This window comes from Patiria miniata, unplaced genomic scaffold, assembly GCF_015706575.1.
Source record: "Patiria miniata isolate m_02_andy unplaced genomic scaffold, ASM1570657v1 HiC_scaffold_3, whole genome shotgun sequence".
NCBI classification, from domain to species: domain Eukaryota; kingdom Metazoa; phylum Echinodermata; class Asteroidea; order Valvatida; family Asterinidae; genus Patiria; species Patiria miniata.
In genome coordinates this window covers 4820376-4844123 of record NW_024037069.1, presented here as the reverse complement: position 1 = coordinate 4844123, position 23748 = coordinate 4820376, and the positions used below count along the sequence as shown (strand labels likewise).

At 42.7% G+C, this 23748-nt stretch overlaps 1 protein-coding gene across 3 annotated transcripts in view; it reads left to right on the top strand.

The window, feature by feature from the left end:
* LOC119737207 (isoleucine--tRNA ligase, cytoplasmic-like) overlaps window positions 1-23748 on the top strand; it is a 44199-nt gene that overhangs the window by 12630 nt on the left and 7821 nt on the right. For 2 of the 3 annotated variants that reach the window (XM_038211391.1, XM_038211393.1), the window contains exons 9-22: window positions 180-240; window positions 1182-1277; window positions 7502-7621; window positions 8367-8557; window positions 9762-9962; window positions 11018-11110; window positions 12352-12456; window positions 12968-13138; window positions 13817-13961; window positions 16605-16725; window positions 17147-17238; window positions 18398-18597; window positions 19555-19741; window positions 22345-22635. In XM_038211391.1, the coding sequence (XP_038067319.1) occupies window positions 180-240; window positions 1182-1277; window positions 7502-7621; window positions 8367-8557; window positions 9762-9962; window positions 11018-11110; window positions 12352-12456; window positions 12968-13138; window positions 13817-13961; window positions 16605-16725; window positions 17147-17238; window positions 18398-18597; window positions 19555-19741; window positions 22345-22635 (2074 nt within the window). Of the gene's footprint in view, window positions 1-179; window positions 243-1181; window positions 1278-1356; window positions 1451-7501; window positions 7622-8366; window positions 8558-9761; window positions 9963-11017; window positions 11111-12351; window positions 12457-12967; window positions 13139-13816; window positions 13962-16604; window positions 16726-17146; window positions 17239-18397; window positions 18598-19554; window positions 19742-22344; window positions 22636-23748 lie in introns of all 3 variants that reach the window. The other variant, XM_038211392.1, reaches the window with a different exon arrangement.

Sequence of the window (23748 nt, the reverse complement as noted above, 5' to 3'; positions counted from 1 at the left end):
GCCTCCCTCGGTGATCCATGGAGCATTCTATTTTCCCTCGGCTTCGCCTCGGGAAAATAGAATGTCCATGGATCACCTTGGGAGGCTAGTTTTACTACACCACTCGAAGCAGTCAATATTTGTATAATATTACTCTGTATTGAGTCGGGTAATAGTCAATGAAATGTCCATACACACAGGTTCAAAGGCAGCGCTCTGAACGGCAAAGGCTACCAACCTCTCTTCAGCTACTTTGCTGAGGTAAGACTTGTCAAATATTACAAAGTTTCATAACAGCACCGTATACATTGTATATACTACATTTTATTAACCCATTAGCACTTGAACTACATTGTTTTACATTGTATTACATTGTGTTTATTCACTGAAGAATCCGTAAAACCATAGAGTGCTAGGGCAGTTTCGGGCGCTAAAGTGAATAATAGGCAGGTGGTTTTGGGCGCTACAGTGACTATTAAGGGTCAAAGGCTGGCATATAGGATCATTTGCTTTTCATGCATGTTATTTGTTTTCAATATAATACGACGCAAAATCCAAAGAAGAATGTTCAAAACCTAACCTGTTGAAGTGTCAACTCCGTGGATAATACTGCCACAACCGTGGACAACCTTTTGATCACGAAACACAATTCCATCCACAGCACTTTTTATTTAAAAAAAAACCAGTCAATTGACTGATCGGTTGAAAATCACCTATATTTCTTGATTTCTCGTAAATGACAGCAAGCCAGACCGAATAATTTCACAGAGTGGGGTTTAGTACCAGTACGATCTTTTATCCACGTAAGCAATTGATGCGTTCGTTTAGCTCACCCGGGTTGACGCCGGTCAGCCCCGTGCCGTTCGATTAGCTCTGACGTCATTCTCGGGGCTCACCCGGGTCAGCCACCACAGACCCTGCTCGTGGAGCAGAGTCACTGGTGGAAATACGTCACGCATGCGTTGTTCATTCCCTAGAAACGGACAAATATGGTGGCTGGACAGCGGAAATCTAAAGTGGACTTGAAAGTTGACTTTATTTGAAGTCTAAAGGTAATCATTTATTGAGTTCATTGCAACCCAGGTGAGCTAAACGAACGCACCCTTTGTGATAATAATTTGGGACCGGTAGGTTAAATCTGGGATAATTGCAAATGATCATGCATGCCTTTTAACATTGGAAATCTCAATCAATATTTCTAGCTCAAGAAGACGGGAGCCTTCAAAGTCCTGAACGACGGTTACGTGACCGACGACAGCGGTACCGGAGTGGTTCACCAAGCCGCCTACTTTGGTCAGGTAAGGTACCCCAGTCTGTTGCACTGGTCTTGAATCAAGGTGATCTGTGCTTAGGGTAATTTGGGGTAAGACCTATAACAAAGAAGACGGGAGCTTTCAAAGTCCTGAACGACGGTTACGTGACCGACGACAGCGGTACGGGAGTGGTTCACCAAGCTGCGTACTTTGGTCAGGTAAGGCCCCATGGATTAATTCCGATTTGCGTGCGCCCCCGGGCGCACGCGTGCGCATGCGGGCAAACTCGAACAAAGGAGATTTTGAACCCACTGGCCCGCATCGGCACGCATCTGCCCGCATTGGCACGGACTTGCTCGCAGTGGCACGCAAACGGGCTCAGTGCCAGGCGGTACAGCATTACAAACAAACCGCAGAAATGCACAATAGACATCGTCTTGGACTTTAGCCATTGTGTCCCTTAATCCGCTCATTAGTTGGTTGTAAACACTTGGCAGGGCCAAGCATGACTCATCTACTCTGGTGGTACCAATAATTACATGCATTCCAAAATGACAGGAAATGTTAACGAAATGTTAATGATAAAAGTGCCCAGGAAAGGACAGGAAATGCCCGTAACATTACCGCGTGAGCCGGTACTTTCATTTAAAACACCGTGTAAAATTAAAATCTACTTGAAAAATCGAACTGTCTTTATCATATCTTTATAAATAAAAATGGTACGGACTGGTACACTCATACCCAGAAAGTGCAGACTTTTATTGAAACAGTGGTATGAAAAGAAATTATTAACAGCTTGCTGCACCTTGCCGCAAAGAATTTTTAAAGGTCGGGGTACAGAAGCGAAATGAGAGAATTTTGTAAAACGGCGAGACGCAGCCAGACTGGTCTACAACCGCATGTTATTGTACGTTGATGGAAGTGGTGTCAGACTTACATGTAGTCTGGCTCGCGGTAACAGTAATAACGCGTGCACGCATGTTCAACTTGACTCTCAATGGGCGCGGCCCCAATTATGAGGCCTATAACTTTAACAACATGATGACGATACTACGTGTATAGGCCTATGATTGATGTACAGCAGTGCCTATCATGACTTGTTCGTTCGATTTGCTTGATACCTTTTGATCGGAGGACTATAAAGTTGAATGATGAAAATGAACTTAATCATGTGTATTCTTTCTCTTTCAATAATTGGTGTTTAACTTGAATAATGGAGTGGAACTTTCTTAAAAATGCATATTAATATAAATTAAGAATAATGACATAAATGAAGCAGTCTTTCAACTGACTTTCATATTTACAGTAAGAACGTTCGGTGTCTTTCAATTAAAACCGAAGCTCTCAACGAAAAAAAAACAAGAAATATAATATATCCGGAGCTCAAATCAAACGACGCAAAAAAAGCTATGAAAATAGCCTAGCCATACGTACGTAAAGTGTAGTACATGTAATGTCACGTATCTTAAAAGAGTAATCAAGACACCATTGTGGCACTGCCATGCACCAACGTCTTTTATGTCATTGGAATCTAGCCCTTTCATCACAACCTCTTTGTCTGGTGCCGCTTTGGCCGGCTACCCAATTTCTTTTGTCAGCGTTAATCTAGGGATTAGTGTAGCAACCCTTGCCTGTGCTCAATAGCCTGTGCTCAATAGACTACCAAACTCATTATGGGGTCTTTACATAGACTAGGTTTCATTAGAATACGACTGTGTTTTAGGTTCAAAATGCAGCGGTGAATAGAACATGTACAAAGTCTGCGGGATTTGGGTTAGAACAAAAAGAAAAAGAAAAAAAAAATCAGAACTAAAACAAAGCTGTTCCACTTTTCAACGGAAAAGCAACAGTCCCTCAGTTCAGTTTGCAGCAAATGGCAAGCAGCGTTTACAGTTAGATATCAGAAGATCATGGGTCGCTCGACGGAAATCTTGGTTTCTGATATAATAGATGACCACGTTAAGCCAACTGTTTGTCAGGACAGGCAGCACAAAGGTGAACAGGACTATTAGCGGGTGTTGACTTTGTAAGAATATTATGTCCAAGAGTGGCAAGAGGTTGGCGATAGATCCAGTCAAAGCTATCATGAGGACTGTTTTCAGGGCCTTGTTGTCAGGCCTCGCGGCGGGGTTTCCCGGTTGAGCGATCTGGTTTTCGACTTGGATGGCTCTCGCTTGGTGTCGCGATATCATAAACAGTCGAGCGTACACTATGAGAGTAACTAACAGAGTGCTGACCATTACGCTTGAATAGACTATAACTGCAAGTATCGCATAGGATCCTAACTGAAAATAACACATTGGGATAGCTTTAGAGTATGTGGTTTCCCAGCGTGATATAAATCCGTATGCAGTTGTTTTCAACACAACTGCTCCCCACATACAACAGAGAGAAATTTGAACCCGTCTCACAGTCACCAGAGATGGGTAGCGCAACGCGTGCACCACCGAAATGTAGCGGTCCACAGTCAACAGCAGGATTGACAGCAGGGGACCGTAGATTACGATGCCCTCGACAAGTGACAGCACTTTGCAAAACGCCCCGCCGATATGCTCAGTCTCGGAAATTGCAAGCACGGTCATCGGTAGAGCTCGAAAGAGTCCCACGCCGAGATCGGCAACCGTCATGGATCTGAGGAATATCTTGGTTGTTTCCTGGATGCTGCGGACGTGCCTCAGGACCACGAGACACAGCGGGTTGAGGGTCAGAAGTAGGACGGTCGTTATGACGAGCAGGATGCATCGGATGAAGTTGTACTCAATTCTGTCCTGAGTTGTTGGGGTCGTGGATGCATTGAATATATACAGGTCTTCATTAGTTCCTGTTGAATTCATGTTGATGTTCATCTTGCTTGGTCGGGTTCAATCCGTTAGTAGGAATTTTTATTTTACTCCAGGGTATGAGTAACACAGACAGCAAAACTGATCTTTGACAAAACTCTTTCATTCAAACCCTAAACTCCCTAGGCATTTTTGCTAGGATGTGACTCAATCCTGCAAAATCCTCAAACTGGCTCCATGTAAAAATAGCATCTACCGGTGGCCTCAATCCTGGAAAATCCTCCGTTATTTCTTGAATTTGGTCCTTGGAGGGGCGACCACTGCCTCAATCCTGCAAAAGCCTGCGACGATCACTGTCAATTTGTTGAGACAGAGCCAGTGACATCCTGGAGCAGTGCAGAGGATTTCTAGTATAATCTATGGTAGGCCTAAATTTATGCACGGCTGAGCATAATTAACACAAGGTCCGGCCCAAGACCTTGACACAGTGCATCCTCCGAAATCAGCAAAACACTTTTGCCATGTAACCTCAATCCTGCAAAATCCTCAAATTTTGCAAAGAGGATTTTGGAGGATATGGGAGGGTTAGGATTAATGTTTTGAACAGTTCGAGTATAATAAAAGTAAAGCATCAAATATTGCAAATGAGTGGCAAACTGCATGCAGAGATTTTGTACGTAGGCTTCATCTCTTGAAAAAAAAGAATTAAATGGGCGCGGCTTGTCCTTGTCGTGCGCGTGAAGAAGTGTGTAAATAACCAAAGGTCAGGGATGATTGGCCAGTCTCTGATTGGCTAGGCTCTGATTGGCCCCGTGATATTCCTTATATTTTGATTGACGCATAATATTGTCATCGTGAGTGGCACGTTCATATCGCAGTTTGCGCCGCAGTTAAATTCCTGCAAAATGCCGTTACCTGTCAATTTCCATTTACTACAATGCATTCAATCACTTGCCAGTCTAATCAGTTTTTAATAGGCCTAACCCTTGTAAAAAAAAACATGTCAACTCGTCTTCAACTGTTGTAAATAACTTGCCTTCCTCTAGTCAAGGAGTTGATGACTTTATTGTCATATTAGAAGTGACATTATGAAGGGAATGAATGGGTGCTTGGCCAGTTTTAAACAAGTACATGTACGTTTGAGACCGGCCGGGGGAATGGACGCTGATAATAGCCTGAGCCGAAGGCAAGGGATATTATCGGCAGGATCCTAGCCGGTCTTAAACGGACTTGTTTAATTTCGGCCAAACACATATTTATTCCCATGCATAAATACCTTTTCAGTCACCTGCTTTTGTCTGTTGATGGAATTTGACTGCCACAGTGCCTACAAGAAATTTGATCTGACTGTTGGTGACTACCCTGAGTAGAAGGCATGGCAGGGGAACAGGATTGTATTTGTGACTGTCTGTGACTGATCAAACAAAAGGAGGGTTAATAGTTCATTATGCGGGACTGTTTCAATCTCTGTTTGTAATGGGAGCGGTTCGTCGTTGAAATACAACTCAGGGCAAGCTTGTACGTGTATGTTTGATAAAGTCTCTGATAGTCAACCACTCTTTGTTTTGCCGAGAACTGCTTGATAGGCTCATTGCACTCTGGTTGATGTGGAATATTGTCATCTTGAGTGGCAGCATTTAATCACCATTTAACCAACCTGTAGGATGCATTTTGCTCCGCATCCAATTTCGTTCAAACAGCTTTATTACCTGTCAATTTCCATTTATGGCAAGGCATGGCTTGATTTATTGAGAAGATGGCCCCCCAAAAAAACTGATCAATTGTCTACTTTTCTCAAATAAAAGTATGCATTTTTTTTAGCGAAATATTTCAAATGTTATTAGCAGCAAGCTGCAACATAAATGAATGAGTCAATACCTTCAAAAAGTAAAGTGCTCTAAGATCAATAAGTTTGTACTGCATGGGTTTCCATTAAGTTTATTAACATTCCCAAGAGTTTTTGGTGCTCGATCCTGAAAGGTAGTACAGTCGACTCTCCTTAAATACAAACTCAGTTGGACCTAGCCAAAATATTATATGAAAGGTACAGTCCATCATTTGTAATTTGTGCATTTTGTTCATTACAAGCAACAAACGTGCTCAAAATCTAAAGAAGGGTACTGAACAACTAACCTGATGAAGTTTCAGCTCAGCTTCAGCTGTATATTTCGAGAAAAAAAGCATTCTAGGATCTCAATTTCAAATCAAATGTTGCTGAATCATGTTTTTAATTGGGCCTGAATTCAGCGTCCGAGACGCGTTCTCACTTAGCCGATTGTAGCTACGCGATGTCGCGCACCGATCCGACGAATTATAGCAACCACGTGCGTGTGTGCGTCATGCCAACTCTTGCGCGCGCTTCGCCAGATAAAAAAAAAAAACTACAACGGAAATTTCCAACTGTGCGTCTTTAGACGCACCGTTGGAAAGGCCTTCTTTCGTTGATTTCTTGAAAATGACAGCTTGCAAGAAAGAATAATTTCACAGGGAGTTTAGTCCCCTTACTATCTTTCAACCAAGTATGTTTTTCAACAATAATTACGTCAGTTACTTTTTGGATAGCTGCAAATGATGGACTATAGCTTTAAAATGTTGTATTGAGTGGAGTGCCAGTCGCATTCATTGTGCACATACATGTAAATGCAAAGTCATGACCAAGGCTTTATGTTTGATATAACCAGAATTTGTATTAAAGGGAAAATACAACATTTGCAAACATCGAAAAATAAAACTACCAAGTTGTTACGAAATACCTTACTAGGATGTTGGTAAATGACATGCTAAAGCATCCTGTAAAATTATGGCACCTGGTGTGAAGCCATTTTCAAGAAAATGGTATATTTGTATACATTTCCAACGCTGGTCGGCCGACCACCGTTGGAAAAACCTAACTATTTTTCAATGACTGCTCCAAATTTACCATTTTTTTAGTCTAAATTTTTTTTTGGCTAGCTATTGGTTCCATGTTCATGAACGGGTGCAGGCCAGCTAGACTGGTTCCCTTACCTTACAATTTTCCGGTATTTTTGATCCATTTCATCTTTAGTGGAGTCAGGGAACCAGACTACTTGAATATTTTTGGTTTTCTTGGTTTTTCCAGCATTTTCGAACACAAAACGTCAAACATGTCAGTGCAACAATATTTGATCTATTATACTAACCCCCCAAATAGTTCATTTCTGAAAATTACAGCAAAAGCTAATGATGTACATTCCCTTTAACAGTGTTTGTACTAACGAGAGTCGACTGCTATTCACAGTGCAGAGAACCAACCTTAAGAAATCAGCTTTCGATGATTTCAACCAATCAGTTGCCACTTTGAGCTGACACAGACGTCAAGCAATGTAAATTACAGTTAATCGTGTTGATTTGGGATTAGTTAGGGGTACTGTAGCTACAGAAGGAAAAAAAAACACTGCCTAACCTCAAAAGGAAATTGAGACGGAATTGTCAGTAAGAAGGACATTTTCTTTGTTGTTTGCTATATAGGATGATTACCGCGTGTGTCTGGAGAACGGGGTGGTTACCAAGGAGATGATCATCTGCCCGGTAGACTCCAGCGGCAGGTTCACCAGCGAGGTCACGGACTTTGCTGGCCAGTACGTCAAGGTCAGTCGGATTTACCAAATCATTTGGAAATGTTGAACTGAAATTTTGATTACAGCTGCATTCCCGTGGTCCTCAACAACAATTTTTTGTTTAGGGTTAAACCTCATCCCATGGTTATGTATTCAGTCACTCTGTGATTTATCCTAACTCCCTAGCATGATTTACTAGGAACCATACCCATCCTGGCAAATTCCAACATGGGAAACTGCAAACACATCTAAAATTTCTGACTTTGATCCTGGAGGTGTGCCAACCCAATATAAAAGACTGTCGGTTTTAGGGTACTGTACCCGTCCTGACAGATTCCAACAAAACATGCCTTTGGGGTTTGATGGATTGAGTTCTGTTACGGTTAATGTCCCACATGCATGACAGTAAGGTCCTACATGCATCCACGTACGTGTTCTACATGTACATAACCCCGAGGACCGACACACAAAGGGAGAACAACAGATCCTTTCAGTCCTCGGAGTTGGGTCTTTTGTTGGAAACGGTCCTCTGTAGTAAGTTTGTGTGCTTAGTCTATAGGAGAGTGTTATATCACAGGGACAAAGGGAAACACAAAGCATTGTCCTCGAGAGTAAAGTAAAACAAGAGTGTCTGTGCATATGGCGTGCAAGGCTGGAACATGCAGAGTTACATCGGAGAGGCTCATCACCTGGGTTGTGTCTATTGTTTTGAAGAGTGTAAGAAAGCATCCGTGGGATTAACACAAACAAAAATACAATTTTGTTTATCCCCATAGGATGCTGACAAGCAGATCATCAAGTGGCTCAAGAACCAGGGTCGTCTCGTGGACCAGAGCACCTGCAAGCACAGCTACCCGTTTTGTTGGCGGTCTGAGACCCCCCTGATTTACAAAGCTGTGCCCGGTTGGTTTGTGAGGGTGGAACCCCTGGTGGAGAAACTCCTGGCAAATAACCAGCAGACGTATTGGTAATAATTAAAAAAATAAAATCGGTTTCAGATTTTCATTTCAGAAATCGTTTTGCTTAATAATTTTTTGTCTCGTAAAGAATTTTCAATTTGTATGTTTTGTTTTACTAAAAAAACTACTTTATTCCGATTTGGGGTATCTGCAAAAATCTGGAAAAGGGTTTTCATTTTGCACACAAATGAACCGGTCCTGCGAGAGCCGAATTATTATCTGGCAGCTAATAATTCGAATATTGTGAAGAAATAATTTGTTAACTAAACGTCAGTGGATTTTTTCACTTGATGTCTCATTCAAAAGTGCGTAACTTTTATATCAGTAGGAAAATAATCTAGCAACATTAGCAATGCTGCAAACCTAGGAAATAGCAAACAGGGATCACTCAAAAGGGATGTTGCTTTTTGGTAACATTTTTTCAAACAAACCCCAAAGGAAAGCTGACTAGGTGCATTAAAATAATTTCAAAGTCGAACAAAAAAAATTGACCGGAGCTGGGTTTGAACCTGGGCCCTCCAGATTGCCGTTCCGGCGCTCTACCAACTGAGCTATCCGTGACAATTGATGTTGTTTTTCAGAATTCACCATTCTGAATGTATGAGGGATTTGTCTATAAGGAGGTAATCATTAATCTTAACCGCCCTGAATCCTTCAAAACCTCTTTGCCAAAGTGGAGGAATTTGGAGGATTGAAGTTACATGGCAAAAGTGCCTTACTGATTTAGCAGGATGCACTTTGTTAAGTTCTTGGGCCGGACCTTGTGTTGTTTTTGCTCAGCCATGCATAAATACAGGCCTGGATTATGCTTGAAATCCTCCGTACTGCTCCAGGATGTCACTGGCCAAGCCTCAACATATTGACAGTCACTGCCGCAGGATTTTGCAGGATTCAGGCAGTGGTCACCCCTCAACGGATCATATTCAAGAAATAATGGAGGAATTTGCAGGATTGAGGCTATGCTATTTTTCCATGAGGCCAATTGGAGGATTTTGCAGGATTGAGGCTACATCCTAGCAAAAAGGCCTAGGGAGTTAGGTTAAAAATCTAATAGGTATTTAAATCGGAATGTGATAAAGACTTTATTAACCATCAAAGGATTGTCAGGTTTGAAACCACTGCTATTGAATGAAGCTTCAGAGCAACTCGCCACTTTAACTAATACCCACAAGCCATCTCCATTGACATTGTCCCTTTTTTTGTCCGTTTCAGGGTGCCAGAGTTTGTCAAGGACAAGCGTTTTGCCAACTGGCTGCGGGACGCCCACGACTGGGCCATCTCTCGAAACCGTTACTGGGGGACGCCAATCCCTCTGTGGGTCAGTGAGGATCTGGAGGAGGTGGTCTGCGTGGGCTCCATGGAGGAGCTGGAGGAACTGACTGGAGTCAAGATCACAGATATCCACAGAGAGAGGTGAAGGATTGTGCTTAGGCTTGCTTACTTGCTTAATTATTGCCTGCTTACTTACAGGCTTACTTACTTGTTCACTTGATTACCTATTTGCTTGCTTACTTGATTGCTTACATGATCACTAACTTGTTAAGCTGGGTCAAAGTAGAACTTCAATCATTCAAATTCATCCCCTACTTACTGTGCCATCAAACATCAGTCCTGCAAAATCAACCAAAAAAGTCAATTTGCACAATGCCTCAGTCTTTTGAAAAATCAACAGATTTTATCACGATGTGGTCTCAGTCCAGCCTCAACATTCCAACATTGAACATTCTGCCATCTACTTTTGTTTGATCTTTCAAAATTCATGTCAATCCTCAAAAAGACAAATCCAAAAATGAACCACTTTCCTCCCAAATTCATCTAGTTTGGAATATGCCTGCAAACTGCATCCTCCAATAATTAAACAAATCTAAGACTATCCGGCAGACTTTTCAGCAACATAATGCTAAACTGTATTGCTCAACTTTAAAATTTGTACAATGCATCTAAATAGTTTCCCTTTGTGGTTCATTTGAACATTTGTAATAAAAAGTGGAATCTTCTCCGAGTTGTCCTGTTTGCTGTTTCCCAGGTTTGTTGCTAGCATCATGACTATGAGCGTGATCGCTGGCTACATTGCATATAGGGGTCAATGGCTTCTGAGTAGCACCCCTTGAACAAAGACATTGACCAAAATGGGGAACCCCAAAATAGGGCCGGATAGCTCAGTTGGTAGAGCACCGGAACGGCAATTTGGAGTAGTAGGTTCAAACCGCGCTCCAGTCAATTTCTTTTCTTCAACTTTAGGAGGTCGTGGGTTCGAGTCCTACCGAGTGATTTTTTTCAACTTTCACTCGGGAGGTAACACACTGAGTAAACAGTGTTTATACGTCGGTGTAAGGGCAAAACCTAGTTTGATTTCCATCACCCGGATGCAAAATTCCATCTTATGAATAACTTTAAATTTGTTATAATACACCTAGTCAGTTTCCTTTTGTGGTTGATTTCAACATCCCTTTATTTTCCTTTGGCAGTGTTGACCAGCTGACCATTCCCTCCAAGCGGCCGGGGATGCCACCGCTGAAGAGGGTCAATGAAGTCTTTGACTGCTGGTTTGAAAGTGGAAGGTACAATGTCTAACTTTGCCAATATATTATGCTAAAGCCCCTGCAAAGATTTACACTTGCCTACACAACGTGTGGATTCCGCAGTGCTATACTTAAAGATATAGTCCATCATTTGTAATTTGTGCATTTTGTTCGTTTGAAGCAACAGAAGTGTTCAAAATCTAATGAAGGATATTGAACAACTAACCTGATGAAGTTTCAGCTCAGCTTCAGCTGTATATTCCGAGAAAAACAGCATTCTAGGATCTCAATTTCAAATCAAAAGTTGCTGAATCATGTTTTGAGTTGTTTTGAATTGCAGCTATACGCGATGTCGCGCACTGATCCGACGAATTATAGCAACCGCGCGCGCCTGTGCGTCGTGCCAATGCTTGCGCGCGCTGCGCCGAATAACAAAACGAACTACTAATTTAAATTTCCCTACGGTGCGTCTTAAGACGCACCGTTGGAAAAGCCTTCTTTCGTTGATTACTTCAAAATGATAGCTTGTCAGAAAGATTAATTTCACAGGGAGTTTAGTCCACTTACTATCTTTCAACCAAGTATGTTTTTCAACAATAATACGCCAGTTACTTTTTTGGATAGCTGCAAATGATGGACTATAGCTTTAACAATTGTTGACTGCTGGGATGTGGGATATGACGTTTTGAACACCTGAGGGGCGCATAGCAAGGGTGTTCAAAACATCATATCCCACATCACAGCAGTCAACAAGTGTTTTGTTACACCCCTGTCTTGTTTTGTTATACCTCTGTCTTGGATTATACCTCTGTATTGGATGTCTAGGCATAACTACTGAGGTGATTTAAAATGCAACAATTAGAACCTTGAACCTGAAGATATTGAAGAACAAGATCTACAATTCGCAAATATCAATGATCAAATATATAATCTAAATTTCAGTAAAAGGCAATGAATTTATCCTGGTTGCTACAAACGCTAGCTTGCTTTCCATAACACAATATCCATAGTTTCAAAGGAAAAAGACAAACATTTGAAACCAAATACATAGTGGAATAACATGTATTGTAGTCAAAATCCACGGAGCATGGACCTCACAAGGTGACACCGTTATTCTTTACATGTAATTTCAAGAGCTTGTGTTTTTCATTGAATTTTTCAGGAGCCGGTTCCAACTCGGAACTGGTTCTTTTTGAGAACTGGAACCGGCTCCAGAAAGATTGGAACCGCCCAAGCCTAGTTCGTATATCCCCAAATGAAAATGTTTTTGTTCTGTTCAGCATGCCTTATGCCCAGATGCATTACCCGTTTGAGAACAAGAAAGAGTTCGAGGATTCTTTCCCTGCGGACTTCATTGCAGAAGGCATCGACCAGACTCGGGGCTGGTAAGTATTTACTCAATGTTATTTGAACCAACTTGGTTGTTAAAACCTAAAACCATTTTAAACAAGGATAAAACTGCGGAGTTCTTTTCACGAAGACAAAAATAAGTACCACTTCAAAACGTCCACAAACAGATGGTTCGTAAGACTTCCAAATACCATCTCAAGTTTCTATGGGATTATACAGGTCAGTGCTGCCATTTCCAAGCAAGCAGCTGAAATCAATCACAATAACCATCGCTGCCCTTACATGTACCCAATTTACTCCTGGATGGAGAGAAGTAATGAGTGACAAAGTGCCTTGCCCAAGGACACACACACCATAGCCCCAGGCAGGACTCGAACCCACAACCTGCAGAATAACCAACAGTACTTGAGTTCAACGCTCCAGACCATCACGCCACGACACTCCATGTACCTCCTGTGTCTTGAAGGGTCTGGAGGAGTACAAGGGTTAATTAAAAACGCAAGATTTATCCTGATTTTCTTCCCAATCTCCCTCCCCCTTCCAAAGGTTCTACACCCTCCTAGTGCTGTCCACTGCTCTCTTTGACAAGCCTCCCTTCAAGAACCTGATAGTCAACGGCCTGGTCCTGGCTGCCGACGGACAGAAGATGAGTAAGAGGAAGAAGAACTATCCCGACCCGCTCCAAATCGTCCACAAATATGGAGCTGACGCTCTCAGGTTAGTCTGCCTTGGATTGGATATTCCAGGTTTCTCCTAGAACACTTTACAATATGGGATTAAGCTGACTGCTTACAGATCCAATCACTGTCATCATTTTTATACCTCATACATATTCATGAGCAAGAACCGACTTCTTACTGGTCCATCGCCATCACCATAATGCTGCACATTGGGCAAAAGCTAAAATTTGAAAAGGTTGTCGGTTTTTGTTTTTGAACTATTTTCAAAATGTTCGAGAATGTTGTTGACAATAAAGATGCCTTCTCTACTAAAAAAAGTTGTTCACGATGCGGTAGATTACTGTATTGCGAAAGAAGTGAACTTTTCTGAGGTTGAGCAATATTCTTCCGGTGCAGCGGGAAATTCAGCAACTGAATAGGTGTGAGGTACATGTAACATCGTTTAGTTCGGGTGGATAGTCGATATTAGCTCCGCTCGGTATAGGAAGTTGTCAAACTAGTTCCCTCGACGAATTCAAACCATGTTATATTTGTATACTATGACCAGAGAATGCCACTGCCTGGTTTCATTTGAATAGCCTGTCACCCGACTTGAGACTTGGTGAATTGTGATTGACTTGTATGGGCTACAAGCCTGGGTTCTATTTTATTTTGTAAGCCTTTACATGAAAAGCATGTGCTTGAAACCTTTTTAACTGTATTTATTCGACAACAGGCTGTACTTGATCAACTCTCCCGTTGTGAAGGCGGAGACTCTTCGCTTCAAGGAGGAGGGCGTGAAGGACGTCATCAAGGATGTCTTTCTGCCCTGGTACAACGCCTACCGCTTCTTCATTCAGAATGTGCAACGATTGTGCAAGGTAAAAACTTGCATCGGTGACTCAGTTTAAAAAGGAAAAAAAAATTGGAAAAGTTTGTGGGTCAGGCGTTTAGTGGTGTGTATTTACGGGTAGTACAGGAACTTGGTACCCTATCCACTCCGTTCACAAGTACCCCCTCACCGGCCAAGAAAATACAGTTGGGGGTGACAGACCGACGCCATCTTGCCTGACTGCAATTCATTTGCCGCGAAGCGCGGCCACTGCGTGTACATAGTACAAATCCCCTGGTGTACGTGTATGTGCATTCACACACAAGGAACGGTGCGCATCAACCAGCGAAATGTCTCACCCATGAGACGTCATTGCTAGGTAAAAGGGCGCCCTCTTTCTCGGCGCACAGAGCCCATTGAAGTGCCCGTAAAGAAAGCAAACCCCAAAATTCAGATCCTGAAAGTTGTCTGAAGGGCTTAATAGGTCTCGTTCAAATGACGTCATTTCCTACGGACCATCCACGTGCATAGGCATTTTGAGCGTCAACTTGCATAACGTGCATCGGCTGCGTCGTATTTCGAACACATTTCAAGCAACAAGCGTGCATGTTTGGGACATTTTCAGCACTGTGCAATGCGTGCTTGATTGCGTAAAATATGCAGTTGCAGTTCTCCTACAGAGATGGCCGTCATTGAACGAGTCCTATAGCTTTACGGTGCAAAATGCAACTTTCGTGAGCATCATCTGTCATGTGTTAAAATGCACACATAATCTTGAATCTGTTTTGGTTTTCCATGTAGCCTGGTTTTCGTTTTGAAAATTTCCCACAAATGGCATACAAAATGTTCTTTATCATTGTCTGAGAAGCCATTTAGTAAATTGTAAAGTTGGTTATAGGTACCCGATCCCATACTCTTGAACCGGTTCCTGACATCAGCTGTCAGGTTATCAGTTACCCGGTTCCGATGCATACCCCTATACAGTGTTCTAGCCAGGCATCAAATAGCGCTAGCACCCGCTACGCTTTCGGAAATAAGCGCTACGCTTAAATCGCGCCGCTACGCTACCGCTACGCTATAAATTTTGGTTGCGAAAAAAAAATATCTGTCGTTTGTTCGTATACAAGCGCAGCGACTTTGAGCATTGCGCACTGGCCGTACGACACAGCGAAAAATAAACAACGATCCCACCGCACGTACCCCGTACGATACCCCTACCGTGATGCTGCGCCACACGCATTCGCTATGATAGCAAGCACGTGCTGTTTTGTGCTGCGTAGATACAGCGCTCCGTTCGGACGTACGTGTCACCAACAGAGCGTCACGTACAGAGCGCTCTGTGGACCACACCATTTTGCGGTATCGGGTGTGCTTTCCTAAGGTCAATATTTACAAGCAATTAAACTGTTCTAAAATTATAAATAATACTTTTTATCAAGTCCGAAACACGTAACTGTTTGAAAATAAGTTCTTCAACGTCGGAACATAATTTTCGTAAAGGATTTATTTGAGAAACGATGTCCAAAGAAAGGTTAAGCGCCCCTACGATATCAATGGATCCGTCCTACAAGATGGCGCACGTGAAGAATTCTTCTCGAAGAATGTCACTGTCGAAAATTTGGATTTTTGGCTACACTACTCGTTGCTGATAATAACAGTTCGATAAGTTTGGTAGTAAAAAACGGATCTGTTTGTTCTTAGGACAAAACCAATCAGCAAGTATTGCAACAAAGCAAGTTTTTTAGCGCTCCACGAATGCGTTGCTTTCTCAAATGCTGAGGGAAAATTTGGTCGCGTAGTTCGCCGGCGTAGCCGGTGTGGGCTGGCCCGCGCCGCGCCCGCACGCCGGGCCGGCCAGGGCCGGCCGCGGCCGGGATAGGAAGCAATTCCCGGTGATTATTTCTCATCGTCATTATATACAATTATATTTTTTAACATAACAAAAATGAGATTTCTCCTTCACATTGTGTTGTAGCATATTGAAATTGCAATCGCCGACGACTTTTTCTGTCTGAGACCTCCATGGTTTTACACTTTCTCTCCCTGCCGATCGGATGGTTTTATTTACAAATTTAAAATCGGAACTACTGCTACTACGGCAGCGCTACACAGCACAAGGCTTCTGAAATATGAAATGTTCATGCGATTTGTTCTCACCCTTAATATTGACAAAGTAAATCCCAATTTGTTATAAAACATTGAGGAACTACTAAAAGTGGTTAAACATCAGAAAGCATCGATCTTGGAACAATTTATACATTGTAAACATAATCTAAAATTTGAAAACAGAAGAAACTTTCCAGGAGCAAGAGTATCAATCATTGAAACAAATATAACAAAATTTCTTATAATTTTAAACACTTCTGCTAAAAAAAATCAGGGGAAAGTGGCAGGGAATCGCCTCAGATTGCACCACAGAGCATCTAGAGTCCAAAATTTTTCGGGCCCCTTAAGCGGGCCCCGGACCCCACGCCGTAAGGGCTTCGCGCTCCGCGCTCGCATTAGTCGCCGAACCAAAATTACCCCTACGCTATAATTTTACCCTAGCTAGAACACTGCCCCTATAGCAGCCCTAAAATCATGCAGTAATGGGGCGGTTTTGGAGCATACAGGATGTAGCATACATGACAGTTATGCTTGTAGCAGGGTTTAATGAGTTAAAAAGCCAAAGTTTGTGTTTGATTTTCCCCAGGAGGAGGACACTACGTTTCTTCACAATGAGCAGACATTTCAGCCGTCTGGGAACTACATGGATCGATGGATCCTGTCGGCATGTCAGAGTCTCATTTCGTTTGTCAAGCAAGAAATGGCCGGTGAGTTTATGTATCAGACAAAATCAAAGCCAGATGTTTGGGACGATTTGCAGGATTGTAGAAGGCAGCTGTTAGGACTACAGGTATTACTAGGTTACACGTTTTAAATAATCGATTGAAGTGTCAATTATTTGGTCACATTTTTCCACAACTTTGTGAAAATAGAGAACGGCCAGAAATGTCTTAAACCAAAAATCTCAAACATTTCAAGTAGCGCTGGACGATATGGTGATAAACTATCGCCACGATATGATATAAAAATCTGAAACGCCTTAAGTTTTTATAAACTTGAGATATAGGCCGTATCTGTTTTTTAATCGTCGCACTTTTTTTGCAACCCACATTTTCCCCAAAAAGTGGGCCGTTTGATTAATTAAAGCTACAATTGAAAAGTGAACGAAGTTCAAATCTTTATTTGCAGCCTATCGCCTGTACACCGTAGTCCCTAAACTTGTCAAGTTTGTGGACACTCTAACCAACTGGTACGTGCGGTCCAATAGGAGAAGACTAAAGGTGGGTGTGTATTGAAAATCCAATGTTTGGTTATTTATTTCTTAGCCATTTTGCGCCGGGATTATTTTTATTAAATAAGAACGGAAAGAGGGGCGGGATTACTTTTCAATCGACCTCAAGCTGGGCGGGTTGAAGCCATCACCCTCGGGCAACACACTCATATTTCCGGCCTCGCTTGCTGCGAGCGCGTCACTGACAGATATTTCCGGCCTCGCTTCCTGCGTGTTTATCCGTCATCCATTCCGAATACCGCAAAACCTTTGCGTGTAAACACGTCATCCAGCGCGAACTGGTAAATGAAATCATCAAACCGTGTAGCAGAGATGCAACCTTTCCAATTTTAATCGGAATTTAACGGGTTTTTTTTCCACCCAAACTCTTTATTTTATTAAATTCCAATGAATTACAGGAAAATATTACGTCTTGTATTGTGACAGCAATTTTAATCTCCTCTGCAACTTATCAATAATCTCTACAACCAGTCGTCAGTACACAGTTTCTGTTAGAAACACATAAACAAGGTTCGAATGGTGTATGTTTTATGGGTTGAAATAAGTTGAAGCATTAATCCATGACATATGTGAATCTACATACCAGGTTGTTGAATCGAAAAATCCACCTAAAATTGTTGGAGGTTTTAGATTAAGTTGTACAAAATGCAATGCTGCAGAGACTCCCAGCCTGTTTTCAGATTTTGTTTTCTCCAAAAGCCGAGTTTCATCTCTGATTCAGTGATGGGATAGTTCAGGGCAGTACAGGGAGTGACGGGCATGGCAGTTTGGGCAGTGCAGGGACTAATAGGTTAAGGATTTAATAGAAAAAAAACCAAACAGAATGACTTGTTTATTTCTTGATCATTATTATTCTTAATTATTTCTGGTAATTAAACCAAGGATTCCTAACAAACTCCCCAGGCACTGTAGCTTGCAAGCCTGAAGAAACCTGTAGAGAGAAGACAATGAGAAGAAATTACAGTTGTAGAGGTGGGAGGGAAACCCCAGAAGAATGTTCTTGGTAAAAAAAATCACGAAATCAGGCAGGGACTGAAAACCCAATCCACATATTGGCAGAGGCGAAATTCGAACCCTGGTCACAGCGGTGGAAGGCGAAGAAAGTACCGCTACACCAACGTAACGCCCCAACCTCATGCTAATTACAGGGAGAGAACGGCCGTGCAGACTGCGAGCATGCCCTGCACACCCTATACAACGTCCTGTTCAGCATGGTGCGCGTCATGGCCCCCTTCACCCCCTTCCTGACTGAAGAGATGTATCAGAACCTTCAGCATCTGCTGGATCCAGAGGCCACTCAGGGGCTGGATACGGCCAGCGTGCACTACCTCATGCTACCGCAACCAAGGTAGGTTGGTCTCAGTAATCTCTGTGTGGACTACATGTACAGTTTGATAAAAAGTTATTTTTACGACCCCTCTATTTCTTTGGCTTCACTCAGTTTTTTACCTGTGTTTATCGTTCCAAAATTGCATTTGCAGCCTCAAGCAGTCTTTTTTTATTTAGATTGACACTATGTTTTTATCATATTGAACAGAACTTGGGGAGAAAATGTGACATTCTTACCAGGTTTGGCAGTTGAAGATGTGAGAACTGTTACATTTCCTACTTGTCAGCCCGTGGTTTTGGCTGTTCTTTCTAGTAATCCTACATCCTCCCCCATTATTCTCAACCAATCAGAGACTGTGTTACAAATAACACCAGCCAAACCTTTTAAACTTGTTCAGCATTGTTGCCTTACATGTTGACGAGTTTTGCGTTTTGTCGTCGGCGTTGTGTTTTATCCTATAATTTCCCTCAGAAATCAAATCCCTGCCCACTTTCCACAAAATTAATCCTGTTGATGTTCAACGTGGTATGACTGCCAGCTGTCTAGATGAGTCCGAAAACAGAAGAGTGGCCCTTCCAAGTGGGCTGCTCCAGTGGCATATATCTGTGCCGGGGGGATGGGGATGACCAAAATCCGAAAAATATCCCGGCCGTGGAAATTTGAAACGGTGGATTTCAAGCTTTTGTACTTTTTTCCCTCCGTTTTTCAGTGCTATTGAACAAATTTTGGTTGTTGGGAAGTTTAAAAATACCTCAAAGTCAGTCTCTTTTGTTTCTTACCGCCAAAAAAAGGAGGGATCCAGTAGGCCCCCCCCCCATCTCCCCCGGTCAAAAAGTGGGCACAATATATATATCCCCCCCCCATCCCCCGGGATTCATGCCCCTGGTCTCCCCCAAGTCTCTCTTTGTAACTATGTGTACTTGTGCACCAAGTCCATGCAAGCCTCAGTTTATCCTGATTTCTCTCTACGATTAGGGAGGACCTAACAGACACGACTATCGAGCGTGCCGTCAGCCGCATGCAGAGCGTGATTGAGTTGGGACGAGTCATCCGTGATCGTAACACCATGCCTATCAAGTACCCACTGCGTGAGGCTGTGGTGATCCATGCCGAGCAAGAATGCTTGGACGATGTCATGTCCTTGGAGAAATACATCAAAGAGGTTAGTTGTGGTCCATGGTAGCAGTGTAACAATTCTTTGTTTGTCATTTATCACAATCCGGAATTTGCCATTGGACAGTATCATAAAAGCGTCAGGCACGCTTTTAGTAAATCATGGGCCGATTTCACGAAGCGCTGAGAGGCATCTCAGGTAGGGTAACTCGACCTAACTCGTGACTCGTCCTAGGATCTATTTCACCTTCACGTATGCAACGCACTCAGAAAGGATTTCTTTGAAGCTGTTCAAGTCCCCCACATTAGGCAACCTGTCGCCTTATTTTTAGCCTTATTTACGGAGATCTCATTTTTCCCCCTGTTTTCTTCTTTGGCCTTATTATGAAGATGTTATCACTGTTCAAATGATTTTCCACAAGGTTTAAATAGGGTAACTGTATCATTCAGCAACATGATGAATTTGAAGTTCATCAATACTGAGGTTTGGCAAGACTATTTGATGATATCTGGAGACAAGGTACGTGTAAATGCGCGCAACTTTAAGGTGTAATAGTAGCCATTTTGGATTGTTACTATGTCTTCATAATCATTCAGTCACTAATATGCTTAAGAAAATGTTATTGAAGTAAGGAAGTGTAAGAAGAATCACCAAATAAACTTATCAAAAAAATTAATAAAAAATATACCCAAATATGGGAACAAATAAATTATTACAAGACAGGTATTAAAGATTCATGCAAATTATGCATCCGCTAAAAGTCCAGCTTGGTATTTATCATTTTGGGATTCAGCACCCCCAACTAAGGTAAAATTACCAACTTCTTCTAAAAAATGCCTCTTCTAGCCTAAATAAGCCCTTTTTATGCCCCGCGGCGAAGCCGAAGGGGCATACTGTTTCCGCCTTGTCCTTCCGTGGGTGGGTGGGTGGTGGGTGGGTGGGTGGGTGGGTGGGTGGGTGGGTGGGTGGGTGGGTGGGTGGGTGGGTGGGTGGGTGGGTGGGTGGGTGGGTGGGTGGGTGGGTGGGTGGGTGGGTGGGTGGGTGGGTGGGTGGGTGGGTGGGTGGGTGGGTGGGTGGGTGGGTGGGTGGGTGGGTGGGTGGGTGGGTGGGTGGGTGGGTGGGTGGGTGGGTGGGTGGGTGGGTGGGTGGGTGGGTGGGTGGGTGGGTGGGTGGGTGGGTGGGTGGGTGTGAGCTTGTCTTACATACGCAGTGTGGACTTCCGAACAAAAGACGTCCACATAATGTAGGTAGCACCGACGTTGTGTGGACTTGCCCACGTCCACACAGTGTTTCCCCATTTCTGGAAAACAGGTTTAGAGGCATTTTTGGGTTAGGTTTATCTGTAGCAGAATGAAGAGAAACACTAAAGGGAATCATAGAAAAAAAATTGGGTTGAAAGAGTTTTCACAGTTTGAGAAAAATGAGTTTTTTCACTGGTTTTTCTTAACTACACGAAAGCAATTGAAAGTCCACACTAGTCATGTGAAACAAGTATGGGTGTGGGTGGGTGGGTGTGTGGGTGTGTGTGTCCGGACAAATCTTGTCAGCGCGATAACTTGAGAAATACTTAACATATGAACTTCAAATTTGGTTTGTGGATTGTTCTTGGTAATCCTAAGAAGCCTTTCGCATTTGGGGCCAAAAGGCCAAAGGTCAAGTTCACAGTGGCTAAAACAATAGAAATCTTGTCAGCGCGATAACTTGAGAAATACTTTACATGTGAACTTCAAATTTGGTTTGTGGATTGTTTTTGACAATCCTAAGAAGCCTTTCGCATTTGGGGCCAAAAGGCCAAAGGTCAAGTTCACAGTGGCTAAAACAATAGAAATCTTGTCAGCGCGATAACTTGAGAAATACTTTACATGTGAACTTCAAATTTGGTTTGTGGATTGTTTTTGGCAATCCTAAGAAGCCTTTTGCATTTGGGGCCAAAAGGCCAAAGGTCAAGTTCACAGTGGCTAAAACAATAGAAATCTTGTCAGCGCAATAACTTGAGAAATACTTTACATGTGAACTTCAAATTTGGTTTGTGGATTGTTCTTGGCAATCCTAAGAAGCCTATTGCATTTGGGGTCAAAAGGTCAAGTGTCAAGTTCACAGTGGCTAAAACAATAGAAATCTTGTCAGCGCGATAACTTGAGAAATACTTAACATATGAACTTCAAATTTGGTTTGTGGATTGTTCTTGGTAATCCTAAGAAGCCTATTGAATTTGGGGCCAAAAGGTCAAGGGTCAAGTTCACAGTGGCTAAAACAATAGAAATCTTTTTTTTATTCTGAGATTATAGGGATTAGGGATTAATTCATATAAAACCTACAGAAGACACTAATGCTGTCAATGAATGTTCCATGTGACCAAGGTACATGTAAGTTGATGTTAAAAGAGTGGTGTTATGTCATGGGAACAGTCACGGTTGCGGGGCATTTGTGTTTGTAAACACACCTGACTTGTTTGAAATAGCGCCTGGACTATAGCAAACAAAGTAGCACCTGGAGGTCTGCATGCCACACAACCCTACAAAAATAGTTATTTAACAGGCAACTTTTTCTGAGCAAGTACAAAATAAGGAAAACAGTCGGCATGAATGCAAGAATGAATTGTTTGTGGAAGAATTTATTTTATTTTAATTATTATTTTGGTTTGTCACCAGGAGTTGAACATCCGCAGCGTGACCACCTCCCAGGACAAAGAGAAGTACGGTGTGTCCCTCCGCGCCGAGCCGGACCAGGCGGTCCTGGGCCGACGGCTGAAGGGAGACCTGAAGAAGGTCACCCAGGCCGTGCGAGAACTGACGGACTCCCAGCTGGAGGGCATGAGGAGCGCGGGGCAGATTGAGATCCACGGTCACGTGATCCAGGAGACGGAGTTGAGGCTGAGTTACGTCTTTGCGCAGACCACGGACGGAGGGAAGGCCAAGTACGAGGCACACTCCGACAATCAGGTTGGTTTGGGAGTGTGGCGAGCTATTTTTCGTTGTGGCTGGTGGAGTTTGTCAGAAGAAAAAGAATTAGTTAGTATACAAATAATGAATGTTTGTGAGAGCAATGATAAGGATAATTTCATGAGGTGACAGATGAAATGTTCCATTCCGAAGCCTCGTGGAATAGAACATTTCATCTGTCACCGAATAAAATTATTCTTTCCATTGCACGAACGTGAAACATTCATTATTTGTTTTATATAACACCTGAATAAATCCTTGTCATCTGATTGGTTGACTTTTAATAGCCAATTTATTCAGGTTAAAACCTGTTTAAAACTTCGACAAGTTCATCATATTTTATTAATGCAAACTGTTCAACAGGTTGAGAACAATCATATTCAATTTATCTCGATTTTAAACAGCGCCACCACCAGCAGCAGTGACACCGTGGAATGGAAGTTCTATTCACCGTGCAATAGAACTTCCATTGCACTGTGCGCTGCGCGCCACACGCGCGCCGTGCGTTGGTACGAATAATTCAATGACATGTGATCAACGATCCACCAATCAGATGACGGGGATTTATTCAGGTGTTGTATTATGAAACATATTTTTTAAAACACTTTACTTTTTGTGGCTGGTTTTAGAGAATTTATTAGGAAATGGTGTGGGAAGGGGCTGGATGTCTTTGGACACTAATGGGCGCTGTTGAAAATTCATCTTTGTACATGCCCAACATTAGACACCAACGCTGCTGAGACAAATTGAACTGCAGAAGAACTTCATTTTAAAAAACAGTGGGTTCGTACCGTACTTCATGCGCAAAGTACGCACAACTTACTTATACTACATGTGCCAAAGCTAAGCCACAGCGTCTTCGCTTGAGCGTCAGGCGTCATTCGAATTGATCTTGCGATGGTCTCCCAGACTAATCCTTGCCCCTCATAACTATGGATACATTCGAAATCCGCACTGGATGGACCGGGAACCAGTCTAGATCTCCCCCAACTCTCCTTTTCTGGCCATTGAAGGGGTACTTGTGCACGGAGCCCATAGCAAAACACCGAGTTCATGTTGGGCCACTGCAGTAACCTTTATTGCACTAACTGGACCTCTGAGTGGCGTCACAAC